The sequence below is a fragment of the Bos indicus genome, chromosome 17, assembly GCF_029378745.1.
Source record: "Bos indicus isolate NIAB-ARS_2022 breed Sahiwal x Tharparkar chromosome 17, NIAB-ARS_B.indTharparkar_mat_pri_1.0, whole genome shotgun sequence".
NCBI lineage: Eukaryota > Metazoa > Chordata > Mammalia > Artiodactyla > Bovidae > Bos > Bos indicus.
Genome location: NC_091776.1, coordinates 69,888,814 through 69,910,048, shown reverse-complemented (window position 1 = coordinate 69,910,048; position 21,235 = coordinate 69,888,814). Strand labels below are relative to the sequence as shown.

General features: G+C 56.3%; 2 protein-coding genes across 2 annotated transcripts; one reads left to right on the top strand and one right to left on the bottom strand.

Moving 5' to 3' along the window:
* Window positions 1-109: 109 nt before the first annotated feature.
* On the bottom strand, window positions 110-10,325 carry INPP5J (inositol polyphosphate-5-phosphatase J). The gene is made up of 13 exons (XM_019978101.2): window positions 10,159-10,325; window positions 7,125-8,272; window positions 6,656-6,772; window positions 6,402-6,510; window positions 6,074-6,190; window positions 5,356-5,531; window positions 4,485-4,596; window positions 4,236-4,345; window positions 3,907-4,090; window positions 1,585-1,722; window positions 1,350-1,427; window positions 1,090-1,194; window positions 110-872 (listed from the first exon to the last, which is right to left on the bottom strand). Exons 1-13 carry the CDS (start codon window positions 10,261-10,263, stop codon window positions 363-365), a joined length of 3,009 nt encoding a protein of 1,002 aa, XP_019833660.2. The 5' UTR covers window positions 10,264-10,325; the 3' UTR covers window positions 110-362.
* An 8,031-nt stretch (window positions 10,326-18,356) lies between these two features.
* On the top strand, window positions 18,357-21,162 carry SELENOM (selenoprotein M). Its single transcript, XM_019977496.2, has 5 exons — window positions 18,357-18,606; window positions 20,014-20,049; window positions 20,247-20,281; window positions 20,641-20,719; window positions 20,809-21,162. The coding sequence occupies exons 1-5, from the start codon at window positions 18,487-18,489 to the stop codon at window positions 20,965-20,967; spliced, it is 429 nt and encodes a 142-aa protein (XP_019833055.2). The 5' UTR covers window positions 18,357-18,486; the 3' UTR covers window positions 20,968-21,162.
* The last annotated feature ends 73 nt before the right edge of the window (window positions 21,163-21,235 follow it).

The following is a 21,235-nucleotide window of genomic DNA, read 5'->3' as shown; positions in this document are numbered from 1 at the left end:
CTGGTGCCTAGTCATTGTCAGACCTGTCATCCTCTCGCCTCTGTAGTCCTTTCCTCCGACCACCTGCTCCCCACCCCAGACTGCTAGCAAGTTAGGAAGGAGTCGGGAGTGAAGCTGGAGAATTTAATTCCTAAACAATGACCTCTGGGTTTGCTCCGCCCCCCATCCCAGATGGGGGCCAGGATAGGGCTTTGCTGATTGTCACAGTTGAGGTGCCAGGACTGAGTTTGAGGGACCACCCCTGGCCAGAACAGAGTGGCAGGTGCAGATCAAGCTGGAGCAGCAGCCGGTGGGAGGCAGGTGGGTTTGCAGAAGACTGAGGCAGAGTGGGGGACCCCTGGGCCCGCCCGCCCACCCCACCCTCAGGGCCCCAGGCCCCCCTCCTCTAGCCCCTGCCGACCCTGGGGGCTGGGAGACAGGCTGCCGGAGGAGGCCAGGGCCTCCCGATCAGGTCCCCAGCAGCCACCCCCACCGGGGTCTACAGTCTCTAGGCGCAAGGCAGGCAGCAAGCCCAGGCTTCGAGGCACAGATGGCGGGAAGGCCCAGGCCCCCGGCAGCCCAGGAGGCCCCTCCTCACTGCTGCCCCGGCTGCCACCGTTGCCGGCCCCGTCGGGGGCTGCCCGGGGCAGGCGGCGGCTCTGGGGCGAGGGGCTTCGGCTGGTGCCCCGGCGCTCCCGGGACGAGGGCCGCAGGGCAAGGGTGGGGAAGCGAGCCAGGCCTGGGCTCCTGCTGCGGTGCCGCTTGGACTTGCCGGGGCTGGGGCTGCGGGACTTGGGTGCCAGCAGCTCCAGGGTGCTGTCATCCTCATCCTCCGAGCTGGCGCCCGAGCTGTCTGTGCTGCTGCTGGTCGGCTCCGAGGTAGGCAGCGAGATCTGGGGGCGGGGAGCAAGGCTGCTCACTGGGGTGCCCCTCTCCCTAACAGGCTGTGGAGGCCTCTGGGAACCCCTCCCGCCCTCCCCGTTGGCAGGCCCAGGAAGGTCAGGCTACTGAAGAGCTCACAGAGAACGCAGAGGCGCTAGAGGATCTGAACAGTCTTCTGGCGCCACCTCCCCACCCCCAGCCTCAAACCCTGCAGCCAGGACCACTCACCTGGAAGGGCTCAGTGACACCGATGAGGATGCCGTGGGTGTGGCTGTAATAACCTAGAATGAAGTCTCCGTGGCCTTTGGGCAGTGACTCCTCACTGAAGGTCACCTGGTGGGTCGGGAGGTTTAGGTCCAGGTTGGGGTGAGGGAGGCAGCCTCAGGACCCCTGAAACGGAATCCTGAGCCCCCAAGGGCAATGAGGGCTTCCTCCCACTCTCCCTCCCCTTAAATACCTGGTAGGAAAAGAAAAAAAAAAAAAAATACCTGGTAGGCGCTCCCGTCCACATCCTCGTGTTTGGCCCAGACATAAGCCACGTAGTCCTTGCAGTGACGGAAACCCACCTGGGGCGAGAGCAATCAGGATCGTGACCCGTAACGGTGACCCTAGCAGCCTCCCTGGGTGACATAAAACTCTGGAGAAGTCCTGTATGGGTCCCTGGCTGCCCCTTCAGGCCCCAAGTTCCCTCCCCGATCTGCTGACCGCCCCTGCCCTTCTCACCCGGTACAAGCCAATCCAGTCCCAGGAGCTGCGGGCGAACACCGTCTCTATGCGGTACCTCACCACGGCTTGCTCCGGCCGCGCCCACTCGTCTGCCACCTCCAGCCGCACCAGAGGCACGTCGTCTCTGAAAGCAAACTGCCCAGGGGCAGGGGGCAACATCAGGGGAGACCCTCTAGCATTCTCTGCACCTAGAGCCCTTGGGCCTCAGTCGGCACAGTTAGGCTGAGATGAAGGGCCTTTGAGGCCGCTGCACCGACTGGGAAACAGGAGGAGGAGCAGGTCCAGGATAAATGCTAGGCTCCCCGCCTCCCAGCTTAGGGCTCCTTTTGTCCTTAGCCTCCGTGAGGAGTGAATGAGAACACAGTTTTGACCCTTGGTAGACTGTGGGTTTGGCCCTGGCATGCAGTGTGACCTGGGGTAAATTTCTTGACCTCTCTGAATACCTGGGCTCCTGTCTGTAAACTCTGATGGATCACATTTAACTCTTGGGGTTGCTCTGCAGATTCAGAGAGATACCATGTAAAGCATCCTATAAACGTCTCAATATACAGTAGGTGCTCAATGAATGACTCACTTATATGCTAACAAGAGACAGGTAAAGTCCCATGATGCCCTGGATATCCTGGGGTAAACTGAACACCCCTGAGCCGGCAAGTAGAGCTCTGGGGAGAAGCCTGAAGACCTTCTGGGCTCTGCTACTAACCTGCTCATGACCTCAGGTAAGTCCCAAGACACCCTAAGTGAGACTCAGCTTCCCCACCTGTACTAAGGGACCATTATGAACCTTGTTTGTTACCAGTCCGTGGAGACAAATGATAACCATGAGTCTCCTCTTCCAAGGGTCACCCCGGGTTGATCGGGGGGTCACCATGGGGATGAGGTTGCTGGGGTGGTAGGCGGCCAGGGTGCTGGCTCCATCTCTGTCCCTCGGGGAAGGACTCAGGGGGTGCCAGCCTCAGGCTTTCGTTGGCTCCCCTGTTTATCTGGTCTCCACTTTCTTCCCCACCTTATCTTCTAAGCCAAGCTGCTTCAGAAGAAACCAGCACCTCCTCTCCCTGCCCCTGGGTTCCTGACAGCAGGAACCAGGCTGGGTGGCCAGGCTGGGGTCTTGGAAACACCCTCCAGGGCCTTGCGGGGTCAAAACTCCTGCTGAGCTCTGTTCTGTGCTGCTTTGGGTAAGAGACTGAAGTTCTCTGGGGCTCTGTTTCCCTCATCAGTGAAACCAGGAGGAGAATGTGGACATCCTTGGGGCTTACCAGTACATTCAAAAGGATGACACATTGACGTATCCTACACAGCTCAGGCGCAAAGCCAGAGGAGGAGGTGAGGAGGCACTCGACAGGCAATGTTTTATAAGGGAGAGTTCTAGATAAAGAATGCAGGATAGAGCACCCACAAGGAGTGGTTCTCAAGGTGAGGTCCCTAACTGGGGATTAAACCTCACATTCAAGGCTTTTACCAAAGGTCACGGGAGGCCGGACATAGGCAGATTTCCATTCCTAGCTGAGGACACTGGCTGCTGTCCAGCCGACTGATCATATGACAAAGTTAGCTGGGAAAATATTCTCTGGCTTGCTGGGCTCCATCTTATCAGATCAAGAGAATCGGAGAGCCCAGAGTTGGGTTTCAGGGCTGGAAAGTGGGCTCCACCCTACTGTGCCGCTGAGCCTGTGTGCAACTTGGGGCTCGTGCCTACCCAACTAAGGGCCTCCGTTTTCCTGAAAAAACAAAAACAAACACAAAAAACAGAGAGTTGGATCACGTGATCTCTATGATCCAGTTCTGACATTTTGGATTTTCCCTTTTTACTGTCGCAAGTAGGGGCCTCAATCCAAACACAAAGCTAAATTTTATAGTAACTATTCAGAGTCTAGCTGTGTATTGTTTTATATCTCTACTCCCTCTCCCCACCACATATGGTAAGATGGTAAATAAATAATAAGTGAATGTGAATGAACACTACATGGCATTTGAGTATATATTTTGAGTTTGCTCGTCTTACTGTATATGTGAATTTTAACACAATTGCCCTAACCATTTCTTGGAAAAGGAGAGCTAGAAATGAATGGAAAAGATACACTCTTTGAAATCAGCCTAGCCTGGGTTCAAATCCTAACTCTTCCCTTTGTTAACCATGTGACCCTAGGAAACGGATGCTGTGTCTCTGAGCTTCAGGGTTTTTTCATCTAAAAATGGAGACCATAATCCCACTCCCAGTCTGTTATAATAAGTGGATGGTGGTGAGGGCCTGGGGTTACCCATGGGCAGTGGGATGCTGAGCTGGGCTTGGGGATGTCATGAGGGGAGGCCAGGACTCACGTGCAGGACGAACTGTGCAGCCACAGGCTTGTGGTCACTGACGGTATATTCCATGTGGCTGCGGTAGCTGTGCTGGGTCACCTGGAGCCGGTGGCTCTCCCTTCCTGAGGGGCTGGGACCTCCACCTGGAGCCTTGACCTTCCACAGGATACGGTCTGTCCAGGCTGGCTTCCGCTTCTTCGCACTGCGATGGGCAGGAGTAGCCTGAGAATCAGGGGCTGTGATTCAAGCCCCCCTGTTCCCCTTTCCTCTCCTTTATCCTTATTCCTTTATCCCCTTTATCCTGTCTCAGCCCACATCCCCACCTCTCATCCTGGGGCTGAGCTCACCTGGTATCATATTTGTTAGTACCCACGTCAAACTTGAAGGTGGGTGCAAAGTTGAGGGGCCCCTCCTGGAAGCCCTTCAGGATGGGCCAGGTGTTCTTGGCCATGTTGAGCTGCGAGGGTCCAGAAGCAGAGAATTGGACAAGAGCTTGGGCAGAGCAGGTGAGGGCAAGGACCATCGTCTAGGGTACAGGTGGTCCTAGGGCGTGTTCTGTGTGCTTGGGGTTTGGGGTGCAGGTTGCAATCCCCCACCTGGTCTTTCTCCCAGAGCTGGTGGAGCTGCTCACTATCGATGGCAAACTTGACAAAGTGCAGGTCGTAGCTCTCGATGCGGAAGTTCAGGTCTCCGAACCAGAACACGAGGCTGTTCCAGGAAGGGAAGAGGGGTGCTCAGCAGGGTCCATAGGAAGAAGAGCCCAATTCCATCTTCTCTGCCCCCATCCAACCTGACAGCGCTGGCTGCTCCCAGTGATGACATAGGGGGGTGGGCGGGTGGGTGGGTTGTCAGGTTCTGACTCCCAGCAAGGTCCTACCCCTCAGCAAATATCCATCCTGCAGGATCCATCCACTTCCCGATCAAAGTGAAGGTCACTCAGTCGTGTCCGACTCTTTGTGACCCCATGGACTATACAGTCCATGGAATTTTCCAGGCCAGAATACTGGAGTGGGTAGCCTTTCCCTTCTCCAGGGGATCTTCCCAGCCTAGGGATCGAACTCAGTTCTCCTGCATTGCAGGCGAATTCTTTACCAGCTGAGCCACAAGGGAAGCCCAAGAATATTAGAGTGGGTAGCCTATCCTTTCTCCAGAGGATCTTCCCGACCCAGGAATCAAACCGGGGTCTCCTGCATTGCAGGCGGATAAGGGACGCCCTCCCGCATTCCGGTTCCTAGACATCGTGTCTCCGCCCCCACAGGCCCCGCCTCTCCCTACAGGGCCTTTCTACCACTCCCCTTCCACTGCTGCTGCTGCTGTCACTTCAGTCGACTCTGTGCGACCCTATGGACAGCGGCCCAGCAGGCTCCTCTGTCCACGGGATCCTCTAGGCAAGAATACTGGAGTGGGTTGCCACTTCCTTCTCCAGCCTCTTCCCCTAGCCCCACCCAAGCTCCAAGAGGCCCATACTCGTGATCCAGGATGCCTTGAGCGCCAGGCCCCTGGAACTGCTGGAGGCTGAGGATGGTCTGGAAGTTGTCCTTGCGCTGCTCCGCTTTATCCATGTGGGCCGGCAGGTGGCAGTTCAGGAAGCACAGCATGTGCCCAAAGGCAGCCAGTCGCACACTCACTCCACCCTTGTTGCCCTGGGGAGACAGGTTGGGCGGGTCGTGGGCGGGGCTTAGGCAGGGAGGTGAGCCCTGGGGCGGGGTTTGGGGTGGGCGTGGTCAGCGGGTGTGGCTCAGGACTGGTGCAGGCTTGGAGAGGGGTGGGTTCTAAGGAAAGGAATGGAACACTAGGAAGTGGTGGGAATAGAAAGGGGCCACTCTTTGCAACCCCACGGACCGAAGCCCGCCAAGCTCCTCTGTCCATGAAAATTTCTAGGCAAGATTACTGGAGTGGGTTGACATGTCCTACTACTCCAGGGGATCTTCCCGACCCAGGGATTGAACCCTCATCTCCTGTGTCTCCTGCATTGGCAGGCGGATTCTTGACTACTTCGCCACCTAGGAAAGTTTTATAGAAAGGGGCGGGGTCTAGAAAAGGAGAGGTAGCAGTGGGTGGGGAGAGGCAGGTCTCAGAGTAAGGGGTGGAGTTTGGGGAGGGGATGTTGCCACTGCTTGGGGGCGGGGACTAATCTACAGACCCCTTAGGTCCCTGGTCTCTCCCACGTCCCTTCCACGCTCACCCAGTAGCCTCCCAGGCCAGTGCGCGTGCAGTCAGTCTGCACGTCCCTCAGGAAGGGCAGATGGTAGTACTTGGCAAACAGCAGCAAGATGACGCCCTGCATCCGCACGGTGCTCACCTGCCGCAGAGGCGAGAGGAGGCTGAGCGGCGGGACACGGCTCCCACCCCGCCCTCGCCTTTTCCGGTCCTTAAAGGTCTGCTCCTCCATCCTCCTATTTCAGGAACCCAGCCACAGAGGCTCAGCGGGCCCCACAGTGAGTCATGGCAGAGCTAGTACTGGGAAGCCAGGGGTCTCCACCTCCCAGGGGGGCAGCTGAGGGAGGCGTTACCAGCACAAAGTTGAAGGGCCCTAGAGCGTCCATGAAGAGCTCGCTCCACTGGTCCGTAAAGAGCGCGTCCTTGAGCCGCTTGTTGATCATGGAGTTCACTTCCTGCAACCTGGGGGGGGGGGGGGGGCGCGGAGTGGGGGGCGGATGGCGAGGCGGCGTTCGGATTGGGGGGTGCCCTAGGAACCCCTCCCACGGGCAAGGGACTGGGAGGCCCCAGGGGCTCAGGGGGGGGTCCGCTCGCCCTGTCCCCTCACCCTATGGCGATCATGTCTGCCCTGTCACTGTCATCGCTGGTGCTGCCCAGGTGGAGAAGGGACGTGACATCGTCGGGGGGCATGGCAGTGCCCACGTTCCACGTGACCACAGTGATCCTGGGGATGGGGGTACGGGAGGGGTTACTACTGGGCACCACCCCTTACCCTCAAGCTCCCTCCCACAGGGCTCTTAATGGGGAGACAAGCTGTGGGTGAATGCCCTCAGAAGGACCCACCGTGGGCCCAGGACCCCTCCCACCAGACTCTCCAGAGGAGATCAACTGAGGCAGGGGTGGGCAAGTCCCTTCCGAGGGGACTGCTGTCTTCTGAGGGTCCCAGAGTGGGTCTAACAACCCCAGGGACTCTTCCTCAGGGGGGTCAGCTGGGGCAGAGTAGGGCCCACCACCAGAGGATTGCTTGTCTCAGGGCTCAAGCCCTGGCAGCCAGCCTCTCGGGAGAAGGCCCTCACCAGAAGCCAGGGTCGCTCTTGCAGGTGGGCTGGGCTGACCAAGAGGAGGATGACGAGGTGGGTGTAGAAGAGGAGGTGGTCACCGGGACCGGAGTTTCTCTGGGCTGAAGGCTGGGACTCAGACGCTCACCAGGCCCGGCACCCTGGCTGCTAGGCCTGGGGAGGGCCATCTCAGGAGCTGGGGGGACACCTGGGGAGCGGTTGGGGGAGCGGCTGGGGGAGCGGCTGGGAGACCGAGGTGGCTTGGGCAGAGGTGGGGGCCCGGTCTGGGCTAAGGCGGCACCTGGCCGAAAGGTGGGGGACAGAAGTCCCGGGGAGCGAGTGCTAGGCTCTGGAGGACCCTGGCCCACATCCAGGGGCAGGGTCTGGGGTGGCCGGGGCAAGACAGGATCCTCAGGGCTGCTGCGGGGGACCTCGGGCCGGGCTCTGAAGGACGGGGAGACCCGAGGATCTGGGGGGGCTTGGATAAAGGATGGGGAGCTCACAGCACCAGATGCCTGAGCTGGGGCCGGGAGATGCCCTTCAGATTGAGGGGGAGGTCTAGGGGCTGGAGCGTCCCTCCGTTTAGCTGGTGTCCATCCTGTGGAGGCCAGGGCTGGTGTCACGGATGCTGGAGCCAGGACCTGTTCCTGAGATGGCGACAGAACTGGACTGGGCCCTGCGGAAGGGCTGGAGGAGGGCTGTGGGGGCTGTTTCTCAGATGTCACGGCCAGGCTCAGGTCTGAAGCAGCCAGTGCTGGCTTGGGTCCCATGGAGGCAGGTGGCACCTGCTTCTGGTCCCTGGACAATGGAGCCAGCCTAGGCACTGGGGTAGCTGAGGGAGGCCTTGGCCCAGCTGAGGCAGGCATCAGGAGCTGCCCCAGGGATGTCGGAGCCAGGACTGAGCCTGAGGTTGCAGGGGGAGGCTTCGGCCCAGCCGAGGCAGACATCACCAACTGGCCCACGGATGTTGGAGCTAGGCCGGAGCGGCGGTGGGCAGGAGCTGTTTTCTTCCCTCCAGGGGTGGACGCTGGAGCCAAGATGGGTCGGGGAGACACCAGAGCCAGCCTTGGACCCTCTGAGGAAGGTGGAACTGCTGCTCGTGGCCCCACAGGCGTCAGAGCCAACCGTGGTTCCAAGGGCACTGGGGCTGACTTCTTCGCTGGGAGCTGAAAACGTGAGTCCATCTTGTACGCGTGCGTGCTAAGTCACTCAGTCGTGTCTGACTCTTTGCGACCCCATGGACTGTAGCCCACCAGGCTCCTCTGTCCATGGAATTCTCCAGGCAAGAATACTGGAATGGGTTGCCATGCCCTCCCACAGGGGACCTTCCCGACCCAGGGATCGAACCCGCGTCTCAACGTCTCCGGCACTGGCAGGTGGGTTCTTTATCACTAGTACCACCTGGGAAACCCCCATCTTGTAGGAGCAGGCAGAGACTCAGGGTCAACCGACCCTAAGCAGTCCTCCACTCCATAGAGATCATAGCAGACTCTGTCTAGCTAGAAAAGGCATATATTTCTGAGGAAGTTCTTCCTAATTTCTCACCTCAGTCGATTCTGCTGTGAATCAGTTTCTCTTTTAAAGGAAACAGGACACGGAAACCTATCCCCTCCCTCACCTGTGATACCTCTTTCATAGATGCAGAGTTTAAAATCCCCGACTTACAGGAAGCAGAGTGTAAGCCTGGGCCTGTGGGCTCCCCTTAACCTCCTGGCTGGCATCTGCTCCCTCGCCACCCTGGAATGTTGGGGGGCTGGAGCCAGCTTCCCTGAGCACTGCCCCACTCTCCCTACAGTCCGTGCTGCTTGCCTGGCCAAGGGCTACTGATCTGACCCCCCAGGTCTGCCCACTCTGGACATCCTGGGTCCAGCCTGTTAAACAGCCCCCCTTCCTCCACTGTACCCAGGAACCCTCATGTTCTCCCCCGGCAAACATCCCCAACTCCTTGGTCATGGTCCCCTCTGTCCTCTTTACCTGTACCCAGATCCCCTGCAGGAGCAAGAGCCCTGCTGGGACTGGCTGATCCCAAGCCCAGCTCTGTGTGACCGTAGGCTAGCATTTCCCTGACTAGGGCCTCTGTCTCCCTGTCTGTAAAGTGAAGGAACCTCGTGAAGGGTCTGTGGCCACACTGATCCTGGGGAGCCCGGTCTCACCTCTCTGCATTTCTGAGCTCATTTGCTAGGATCGCATTTGAGCTCCAGGGAATTGTCCATCCTCCCAAGTGTGATTTCAACATCCAGAGCAAGTCCAGGGTTCTGTTGATCCCGGTGCCACACGTCTGTGCACAAGTTGTACCCTCTTACCCTCGTCACTTCTCCTGGGAGAGCAGGCCAGCATGTACCCTCTTCCTGTCTGGCAGTGGAGTTGGGGGCATTGGGCCCAGCAGGGAGGCCCTCTCCCTTTCCCATCTGTCCTGTTTCTGATGCCCCTGTCTCCAGAAGTCAGGATGAAGTGTCCTTCGCCAGGGAGGGCAGATGAAGGTTTGCACTCACCCTGGGGCGGCCCCATCCCTGCCTCCAGAGATGCAGTCCTGCCTGTATCCCGCGTCCTTTTCAGTTCAGAGAACCTGGAACTGTCTCCACTTCTGTCCCCAAACTCAGCTCTTTGAGGCTTGCATTTTGGGCGTCTTCCTTGGTTTCTAGTGTCCCACTCCACACCCCCCCCAAAACACTACACCGCCTCCAGTACTAACAAGTTAGACATCCCAGATGTCACAGTTTCAGTCTTCAGGGACAAGCCTCCTCATTTTGCATTGGCTCAGAGAAGACAAGCAACTTGCCCAAGGTCACACAGCAAAGCTGAAGCATGGCTGGGTCCCCTGATACCCAGTTCAGGGCTCTTCCGTAGGGTCCTGGAGATGGCTAACTCCATCTCTCTCTGGGCGTCTCATCGCTACCTCCTCAGACCCTAGGGTACCCTGTTTGCCCAGTCCCTGCTTGGTGGGCAGAGGAGAATGCCAGCCCCTCAGTTGGGGGCACCAAGGTGCCTGCAATGTGTGTGGGGTATGGGACCAAGGATCAGGAATGGGGGAGACTAGCTTTAGGGGTCTTACCTTGGAAGGTGCCCCAGTTTGTGAAATCCCATGGGGCATGGGCAGGGGGCCCAAGCCAGCCCGGGTCCCTGGCCTCCTGCTGCCACCGTCGCCCCGGCCCTCCATGTCTGCAGCCCAGGCAGCCCCAGGTTCCCTCCCGGCTCCAGCTCCAGCTCCTCCGCTCCCGGGAACCAGTGATGTCATCAGTCGGTTCAACCTGCTGAGAATTTAAAGGCACAGGCACCCACTTTCCAACCTAGAGGTGGTCGGGCAAGGTGGCCTACCCCCTGGGGACTGGCTGCTGAACCTGGAATGGTCTTGGTAGGAGAGGAAAGGGTGGGGAGTGGGCCCATGGGCCTGGCACAGGTCCCAGCATAGTGGAAGCTCTCTTCTTGTTTTCACCCTCCTTCCAGTAGGCCTGGCCAGCCCTTGCTCAAGGGAGGGGCGCTGACATACCTGAGGGTAAGGTAACTCAAAGGTCAGCCCCCTCTCCAGGGCCTCGGAGACACCGGGGGTCCTGGCCCTGATCCTGTGGCCTTCCTGACTCCCTGCCAACTCAGGGCTTGCCTTGGCCCCCACCTTTGCCCCATTTTCAGGCCCTGGTGCCTGGCCCCCTTCCTGGTTCTATCTTTCCCATCCCAGAGCCAGACACTCAGGCTCCAGCAACTGGAGCCCTTTTGCCATCTCAGCCTCAACACCGGCCCCTCCTCTTCTGTAGACACCTTCCCACCTGTCCCCACAGCTCCCCTCAGCTTTCCTTCTCCAGGACTCACTGGGTGTGGCTTGGGAGAGGGACTTTCTCAAGGTCATCTGGTGAGCTGGGGAGGTCCTCTGAGTCTCAGAGAGGACAGAGAGCTGCCTCTGTGACCCACAAGAGCCAGTTGGGGTTTCTGGAGGAAGGGGACTAGGGTGGAGAACAGCCAAGCGGTGGGAAACAGATGGTGAGAGGGTCAAAAACAGGCCTGGGAACTTCTTTGGCCAGGACCCAGCACAGGGCCTTGTCTCTCCCACACCTAGGGAAGTGTTGGCTGCGTGCATGGACCAATCAATCAATGAGAAGTGTGAACGAGTGACAAGCTTCAGATCTGGGTGGATATGGCTGTGGGCTCTGCTTCTGCCTCTTCCCTACTCTCCCTCTTGTCTGCTAAGCAGTCCCTGAAATCTCAGTTCCTCCAGAACTGCTAGCTTGCTTAGAAAGGAGTGCTCTCCCTCCGTTTAGGCAGAAAATGCTCGGTTTTGCACCCAGAGCTCCTTGCTGGCCACCAGTGCCCTCTGTGTCCTCATGGGCCCTTGTGGCCCCCTGCAAAAAGGTCATGTGGACAGATGCCCCCTTCCCCTCTCCTGGATGGGCTTCCCATCTCTGCTTAACTGTCTCTGGTCTAGTCTGAGTTTGGGCCCAGTGTCTTCGTGAGGCTGGAATTTGAAGAGGCAGAGACCCAGGCTGCAGTAGGGTCCTGGGGTAGAAAGGTTGTCTTTGGATGGTGATGAGGGAGGTGACAACAGTGGTGACTGCAGGGGTGGAGAGGAAACTGCACATAATTATGACGATGGAAGGGGAGGACCGGCAGTGATGGGATGGATAATGTGATAGAAGGGATAGTGGAGGTGATGGTCATGGCAACGGTAGAGGTAACAGCAAAGCTGGGTGATGGTGGAGGTGGCAGAAGGAAGAGATGCTGATAAGGGTGATGGTAAAAGTGGAGGAGAGACGTGGGCAGGAGAGGCGTTGGGGGTGTTACGCTGACGGAAGACGAGGCGATGGTGGAGTTGGAGGTGAAGGTGGGGTGGCAATGAGGGAAGACGTGAGTGTGGAGATGGTGGTGGTGATGCTCAGGCCGCTAGAAATGGTAAGGAATTTGGAACCGACCCTGCCTAGCCCTCTGACTTCTATTTTACAGATGAGAAAACTTAGGCCCTCAGGAGTAGTTGGCTTCTGCTGCAACCCTGGAAGTGATAGAGGACAGATCCGGGTCCCAGGAACCAGTCCTAAGGCTCAGCCACCAGGGCTGATACAGGAACATCAATGCCTTTGAAAAGCCAGGCAAATGTCAGGCAAATAAGCATGCACAGGGGTCCTCTGCAGGGTCTCCACCATCTCTCAGATCATGCAGAGGACTCTGTTTCTGGCTCTGCCACTGACCGACCTGGAGAGTCGCTCAGATTCTGAGTATAATGCAGACTCAAAGCAGGAGCTACCTGCTAAGGTTGCTGTGAGAATTCAACCGTATAATACATATGAAGGGTTTAGCACAGAGCCTGGCACAGGTTGGGCTTGCCAGGTGGCTCAATGGTGAAGAACCCGCCTGCAGTGCAGGAGAAGCAGGCTCAGTCCCTGGGCTGGGAAGATGCCCTGGAGGAGGGAACAGCAGCCCACTCCAGTATTCTTGCTTGTAATATCCCATGGAAAGAGGACCCAGGCGGGCTACAGTTCATAGGGTAACAAAGAGTCAGAAACTACCCAGTGACAAAATAGCAGCAGCAACAGCCGGCACGAGCAAGCTCTCAGTGAAGGTAGCTGCCCTGGAGTTAGCATCGCCACCACCACCACCACCATCTCTAACCTGCACATTTGGTGGATGACGAAACAGACCCCGCATAGTTGTCTTCCTGGGGAGGGGAAGGAAAAGAGGCTCTGAGACCCAGACATGGCCTTGCCATGGGAAGGGGGCGGGGGGCGGACGCCGGCTGAGAAAGGAACAGGGTAAAAGCTATATTTGAGCTCCTGGCGTGATGACTAAGGAGGTTGATAACAGGCTCCGGGGCTCGGGGCGGCAGGCTGGGGGCAGCTGCCAGGGAGAACCGCCCCCCTGGAGACGGCTGTCTCCGGAGGCACCTCGTGGCTCCCAGCTCCCATCCTTCACTCCTGGGGGTAGGGGGCGGTGTTCCAAGGCAGAGAGTACATCTCGTCCCGCCCCCCTGGGAATCTTAGTGTTCCCCTCTAGGCTGTTTGGGTCAGGGACAGGAAAGGAGGTGGCTGATGCATTAGCTCAGTCACTCCATAGTAACCCTGTGAGATTGGTAATCAGATCCCCATTTGACAGAGGAAGAAGTCCCCCTAGGGATTACCCAGCCAGGAGGGGACAGGGCATGCAGTTCTCAGGTAGATGGTGGACAATTCTCCCCTACACAGGTTCCCATTGAACCCTTTCATTTTTTAGAAAAAAAAAAAAAAAAAGATTCAGCCATATTAGTTGTAAAAATTTGTTTGTTATTCATTTTGGCTGTGCTGAGTGTTGCTGCGCGGGCTTCTCTATAGTTGTGGTGGGCTCTAGAACACACAGGTTTCAGTAGTTGTGGCTCCCAGGCCTAGTTCGCCCCTCCCCACCACACCCATCCCCTCATCCTGGCATGTGGGATCTTCCCTGACCAGGGATCGAACTGTGTCTGCTGACCTGGCAGGCAGATCCTTTATCACTGAGCCACCAGGGAAGCCGTGAACCCATTCTTTGGAGGAGAATCTGTGTTGCCAAACTGAAAAGGGAAGAAACGCCCTGGGAAGCAGAGAGAGAAGCAGGTGCAAAGATAGAGTGTGCCAGGCTCTGGCTGGGAAAGGATGGACATGTGCCCGCATGGCCCTTTGGCTCAGAGTAAATCCCCCGGAAGCAGGGAAGGGAGGGAGAGACTTTCTTCTTCCTCTTCCTCAATCCACCTCCCAGGGTACCTGAGGATGGTAATGGTACAGAAGAGTCTGTCCACCTTTGGTTCACTCCCTGGTCACCTGACCCAGGCCCACTGTGAGGAAGGCCACTAGCTGAGAAATTATTTGAGATGTAGAGGATGCTACAGAGTACGGTGGGAAGGTGGACAAGGTAAGCATCAGGGAGGGCTTCCTGGAGGAGGAAGCATACTGGGCTTGGAGCATTTCTCCTCCCAAGGCTTCACTCCTGAGTTACCTACTGGTACTGAGTACCACATGTTATATTACTGTCCCCTCTGGGGGAGGTGGCATCCTCACTTCCCACCCTGGCCCTCAAAAAGGGGTTCTAGGAGGAAGAGTGACTTTCCCAAGGTCACACAGCTGGGGCCCAGCTCAAGCATCCATCCTCTCTCTCCTCAATTCCCCCTCCTCCCAGGCAGCCTGGCACTGCTGTCAGCTGCTTTGAAGTGAGCGGCTATTTTTATTCTGGTGCGAGGGGATCTCGGGCAGCAAAGCCATGTAGGTTAGAAGGCTCTAGGACAACCGGCTTCTGCAGGCAAGGAGAGGTTTAAAGCAGCAGCGGAAGATTGCCTGGGGGCCCTTCTTTCCTGCAATGCTGACCTGCCCTTGGCTCCCAGGTCTCCGGAAACGTCTTTATCAGAGCTCAGAACAGAGCACAGAGCCAGACTAAATCCTAGCCCTGATCCCAGGTCCAGCTTGAGCCCAATCTGGTGTTAACTGAGCCCCGATCCCACACTAAGAATGAGCCTCTGCCCCATCTCTAGATTGAGCCCTGACTGTGTCTGGTCAAGTACTGAGCCTGATCCAAGCCTGATTAAGCCTGATTCCAACTTGAGGCCTCTATTCTGGACCCAGATCCAGCCCCGATCCTAGCTTAAGACTGAGCCACAGTCACAGACTGAACTCTAACCTTGGTCCAGGCTAATCTTTGGTTTTAGACTGAGTCCCAAGTCCAGGTGTAGATTGAGGTCCGAGTCTGGTCATTAACTGAACCTGGTGGCAGGCTGAGTCTTGAACCCGGTCACACGCCGAACCCCGGTCTCAGACTGAGCCCTGACCCTTGGTCACACAGCTCCGGTCACACAACTGTGTACTGAACTTAGTGCACAAAGGCTGACCGCTGAACTTAGTCACTGAGACCAAATCCCCATCACTGACTGAGCCTGGACTCCAGCCCCAGCCTCAGTTCTGAATGTGGCCATAGGCTAAGAACTGACCCAGACCTTGTCTGAGCCTGGCATTGTCACAGTCTAAACCCCAGCACCGGCCCCACCTGAGGAAGCCTGCTGGCCTAGATTCCAAACTGCCACACGGGGTGTGGATTACGAGCAGAGATCTGTTCTGGGAGAACCTGGGCCTCCTGTGGCTGCCGATGCCAGAATGTTCCCGGCACTGTTGTGGCCAGCGTCTCTACCATTGGTTCCACTAGCTGGCTAGTCAACGCTCAGCGGCTCAGGCTCTGGCCCCTCCAGAGACCACAGTGTCCAGGTTAATGCAACGAGAGTGGTTTGGTGGCACCTGTCCAGTGAACAGTGTGGGCCCACGAGGCACCGAGCTTTGGCTCTGTCAGCGGAAAAGCCACAGGCTCCATGGGGCCTCTGGCTTCAGGCAGTCTGGGGCCCTTGCTGTGGTATGGTGTGGGGTAGTGGGAACCCAAGGCTGTGACCCATTAATTTTGTAAACAAAGATTACTGTTTCTGTTCAGGTGATACATACCTACTACAGAAAAAATACTGTAAAGGAGGGAAAAAGATTCATCTATAGATTCAAGTACCAAGAGATGACCGTTCTGATTTCCTAGGCTGTTTCCTTCCAGACTTTATGTTTTGGTCTAGGCATATATATTTATATACACATATTTTATATAATTTTTTGGCTACTCTGTTGCTACCACAACATCCTTTGCAGCTCATATCCTTGACGGCTTTCAGGAATGGATCCCAAACAGTGAAGTCAGGGAGCATTCCCATTCTCCAGCTACTTGATTGGACCATGGATGGACCTAGTGAACATTGAGGAGACTTTTGCTGAGGGCTTTTGGGAAAGAAAGTTTGTTTTTTCTCCTGAGGAGTTTACAAAAAAAAAAAAAAGATTTCCCCTTGATTAGATAGAAGTGAAGAAGTCTGTAGTGGTGGTGATTACTGCTGGCAGTCATCTTGAAACCATGCAGATAACTCTGCTAAGGACAAACTGATGTTATGGAAAGCAGAATGGAAAGAGATCAGGCCTTGGTGACTTTATCAACCAGATCAAACCTCATGTGAAGCCCTCCCTCCCTGAACTATTTTGTTATTTGAACCAACAGATTCCGTTTATTGTTTAAGCCCATTTAACTTGCGGTTTCTGTGACTTGCAACCTGGAACATCACAATTCCCAACTGATATTACTGTTTTAGAGCTTAAAAAAAAAATTAACACCATAACTGTGAACACTCTACATGTCATTCAACACCATGCCACATCATTTTAAACAACTGCTTGATTCTTCTTTGCGACCCTATGGACTATATAGTTCATGGAATTCTCCAGGCCAGAATAGTGGAGTGGGTAGCCTTTCCCTTCTCCAGGGGATTTTCCCAACCCAGGGATTGAACCCAGGTCTTCTGCATTGCAGGAGAATTCTTTACCAGCTGAGCCACCAGGGAAGCCCAAGAATACTGGAGTGGGTAGCATCTCCCTTCTCCGGGGGATCTTCCCTGCATTGAACCAGGGTCTCCTGCATTGCAGGCAGATTCTTTACCAACTGAGCTATCAGGGAATCCCAACCTAAGCAAGTACCAGCATTTACTTTTCTCATCCCCTGCTGTGACATGCTTCTGTCCAAGCTCATTTTTCACCATTGTAAACAGTGTCTTGATAAATATCTTAACCTAACCATTGATTCCCTCTCTCAAGATTACTTTGGGTCAAATTCTGAGATGTGTAATACTGGGTAGAAAAAATATTTTTAGGGTTTTGATTTAATGTGTCAAGTTGCCTTTCAGAAAGCTTGGATGAATTCCCACTTTCACAGCAGTAAACAGAGTGTTAGACATAGCCTATCATTTCAATAATCTGGATAGAGCCAATTATATTTACTGTGTCCTCATGTATTTATAGATAATGAATATTAAATAACAGCCCTAAGCCTGTTATATCTTCACAATCAAGTCAGTGAATGGGAGGTAACGATATGAGGTTCAGTGTCTATGGCCCATCATACTTTTAGGGGCCCACAAAAATGTTTTAATTTTAATTTTTGTTTTAAGTCGGAAGAAAAAAAATGAATAAATAATAATGAACCTAGCCTGGATTATATTCATTTCTTTTAAAATCAAAGCAGTTGTAAAATTCAATTAAAAAATATTTATCTAGCTGTATCACGTGGCATCTTCCTTGCGATCATATGGGAACTCTCCTTGGGGCAGCAGGCTCTCTAGTGGTTTAGGGTTTAGTTGTCAGGATTGAACTTGTTCTGTCTTTAATTACAAAGCAGATTCTTAACCAACGGACCACCAGGGAAGTCCCTCCAATTTCTAATATAAGATATTTTAATAAAGGAAGGGGCCCAGGAAGGCAAAACTACCTAGCATCCGTGAAAGCCATAATGCAGCCTTGGCTGGATGTTGAGGAGAATTCTGAGTTCCAGTCCAGATTCGGTGGGAAAAAGCAGTTCGACCAGTGTACAATGTCTGCCTTAGGCTTGAAGAGGGGAAGTCACATCCTGATCGAGTCGTCTTTGTCTTGGTGACATGAACACGGGAATGTTTTGGGTTCAAATCCAAGATCTACAACTTAATCGGTTTACCTTTCTGAGCCTGTTTCCTAACTTGTAGAAAGGAGATCATTGGGCCTTTTTGAGGTGCTGTGCGGGTACTGTTCTAAAGAGCTCTCTCATGTGTTGCTGCTGCTGCTAAGTCGCTTCAGTTCAGTCCGACTCTGTGCGACCCCATAGACGGCAGCCCACCAGGCTCCCCCGTCCCTGGGATTCTCCAGGCAAGAACACTGGAGTGGGTTGCCATTTCCTTCTCTAATGCATGAGAATGAAAAGTGAAAGTGAAGTCGCTAAGTCGTGTCCGACTCTTAGCGACCCCATGGACCGCAGCCCACGAGGCTCCTCCATCCATGGGATTTTCTAGGCAAGAGTACTGGAGTGGGGTGCCATCGCCTTCTCAGCTCTCATGTGTATCAACCCCTTTATCCTCCCAGCTCCGACGTAATATTCCCATCGCCATAATGTTTGCTAAGGAAATTGAAATCCAGATCGGAATCTCATCTAGAGAAGTAAAAAAAAAAAAAAAACCAACACACAAGCAAGGATTCTCCAGGCCTTAGTTTCCCCATCTTCCAGTCGGGTGCCTGACCCAGAAACTCCGGTGCCCGTGCGCATCCCGCCTGCGCCCTCTGCCGGCGTGCTGGGGCACTGTCTGGACGCATCCAGTCGGAGCATCCATCCTGTGGGTCAGCAGAGGGAGGGTGGACACTGTTGGGACCCGGAAAGTAAAGGGCTGAGGGCCAGAGAGGAGCCCAAACCCTGCCGGGAGCGCGCGGGCTGCCCCCACGCAGGTCCTGGGCGGAGACCGAGAGCAGGAGGCGTGGTCCCTAACGGGGCGGGACCTCCAGCGGAGACCCGGCCAGCTCTCCGGGCCAGACGTGGCGCAGTGGCCGGGCGGTTCACCTCCAGCTTGCGGATCATCTTCGGCCGGGTTTCAATGCACCTCCCGCTGCCTCCGCCGCCGCTGCTGCTCCTCCTCGCGGCAGTCGCGGCCGCCACCACCACCTTCCGGCCCGACTGGAACCGTCTACAAGGCCTGGCCCGAGCCCGGGTAGAGGTGAGTGCGGCGGCCCCCCAGCCTAGGGACCACCGCCCCTAAACCCCGTGACTCCTTAACTTTGCAATCACTGCCCGTTCTGGCACAGGACTTTCCCGACTCCCTCGTTCCCCTCGGAGCCGGGACTGTCCCTCCCACTTCCCAGACCCAGAACGCCCCAGCACCCACCATGGAAGCCCCAGACACCCGATCTTGCGGCCTGGAAATCTGAACCCCTCCCTAGCGCCCCATCTGGCCGGACAATGGGCCCCCGACACATTGGCTGTGTCCCCTAACTTCTGGCTAGTGACTCTCCCAAATCTGCCTTCTGGAGCCCAACTTCCCACCCCCCCACCCCCCCCATTCCTCTTTTTTCCTGGAATTCCTCCCCACCCCAGTTCCGGTTGGTCTCTCTCCCTTTTCCCGGAAGGGAGGGATGACCTTCTGGGAGCCTCCCTGCCACGCGGGGCAGGGGGCTGGAAACTGCCTCGCTGCCTTACCAACACTTGTTCCTCAGGAATCCCTCCACCCTCCCCTGCCAGGGAATGCCCCGCCAAAGTCCCTGTCTGGTGTGTGACTTGGATGGTCACAGACCCTCTCTGGGCTTTAGGTTTCTCCCTGAAAAAAAAAGGGGGGGGGCAGTGGGGGGTGGAGGGGGAGGAAAAAGAAGGACTGAGGACAAGAATGGTAGTCCTAGGGTCTGGACTCCCGTTGGGAGCTAGCTCCCCTTCAGGGAGTATGGGGAGGGGCCTCTCGGGGAAGCAACCAGATGGCCGCAGGTGGCAGGGAGGGCCGGCTCTGCGTGGGCTGAGGCAGGGACCAGATGGTAGGCGTCTCTAATGGGGCCTCCCAAGGAAGTTCTGAGATGTTTCCTTCTGGTCGGCCTCCACCCTGAGATTGTTGGGGCCACAGGGGAGTAGGGTGATCATTTCTCTCGGGTCAACCTGGCACTAGTGGTAAAGAATCCACCTGCCAATGCAGGAGACGCAAGAGATGAGGGTTCGATCCCTGGGTTGGGAGGATCCCCTGGAGAAGGGAATGGCAACCCACTCCAGTATTCTTGCCTGGAGAATCCTATGGACAGAGGAGCCTGGCGGGCTACAGTCCACAGGGTTGCAAAGAGCCGGGCATGACTGAAGTGACTTTAGCACAGAGGCACAACCGTCAGTAAGATGTGCAGGCAAGAGCTCCAAGGCTGGTAAGTGCCCTCAGGCCTCTGGCTTTGCTCCTCCTGTCCTCTGGTGTGGTTAGGCCTCAGCTTCCCTATCTGCACAGAGTTCCCCTTCTGCCTCCATCTCCACATCTTCCAAACCTCTGTTCCAGGGAGTAATCCACAGCCTGACCCAGCCCAGCTGGGGGATGAGGGTGAAATGGGGGTGAGGGTAGATGTGAGAGGCTCCTGACCTATCCCATTTTGTCCCCCTCCAGACATGTGGAGGATGACAGCTTAATCGCCTGAAGGAGGTGAGTTTGAAGGAAGGGGTCCTCAGCTCTGTCCTCCCTGAGTCTTCTGAGGGGTGGGCAGCATGGTCCCAGTGACTGGATGGGGGAGGGTCCCTGGGCTGGGAGTCACGAGCCTGCGCCTGACTTGCTCTGTGACCCTGGGCTTCAGTGTTGGTACCTGGAAGGGGTTGGGGCCTGATGCTCTGGTTCCTCCACAGGTGAAGGCCTTCGTCACCCAGGACATCCCACTTTAGTATCCTCCTTCTGTTCTGGGGGAGGGAGGAGAGGGAGGGGATCTTCCAGAATCTCCTTCTGCTTGACTTCACCGAGAGAGATGATGAATGGTTTTCATCTGACAAGTGGGGCTGATTGAGAGTGAGCTGCCCCGTGAATTCCGAGGTGGTCTTGGGGTTGGCAAGAGAAAATGATTAGGTATGACCGGCACAGACCCAAGAACAGAGAGGAGGCCCTCTTTTTTGAACCCTAATTTCCTCATGTGTAAATGAGGATCCTGCCCTACCTGGGCAGACCAAGTAGTGTCCACATCGACAAGGCCCCCGGGAGATCCCACCTGCCTCTGCCCATCACTATCCGCCTTAACACGGTCTGCAGCCACAACCTGGTGATGAAACACCTGCCGGGGGCCGACCCAGAGCTCGTGTTGCTGGGCCACCGCTTTGAGGAACTGGAGGTGAGGCCTGGGGAGGCGGGAGGGGGGCGGGGGAGGCGGGGCGGGAGGCGGGGCCCGGAGCCCTGACCCCCGCCCCTCTCCGGCTTCAGCGAATTCCACTCAGCGACATGACCCGCGAGGAGATCAACGCGCTGGTGCAGGAGCTCGGCTTCTACCGCAAGGCGTCGCCCGACGAGCCTGTGCCCCCGGAGTACCTTCGGGCGCCCGCTAGGCCCGCCGGAGACGCTCCTGACCACTCAGACCTTTAGGTCTGGGGGCGCCACTCCCCCACCTCCCGCCTGAGCCCTGGGGACAGAATGAAGCGCTCAGCGGCCCGGGAGCACCTCCCTCGTTGAGGGCCGACGCCCCGTCCCCGAGCCGGCAGGGATGGAATTGGGGGGGGGGGTCCCTCCTAACCCCTCTCTCTTCCCTCCCCAGCTCCACTAAATTCCCTTCCGCCTTAACTGAGACTCGATTCTTTCTTTGCTGTGGCGGGGGAAGAATAAGAGCTCCCCGAATACCCTCTGGGAGACCCCG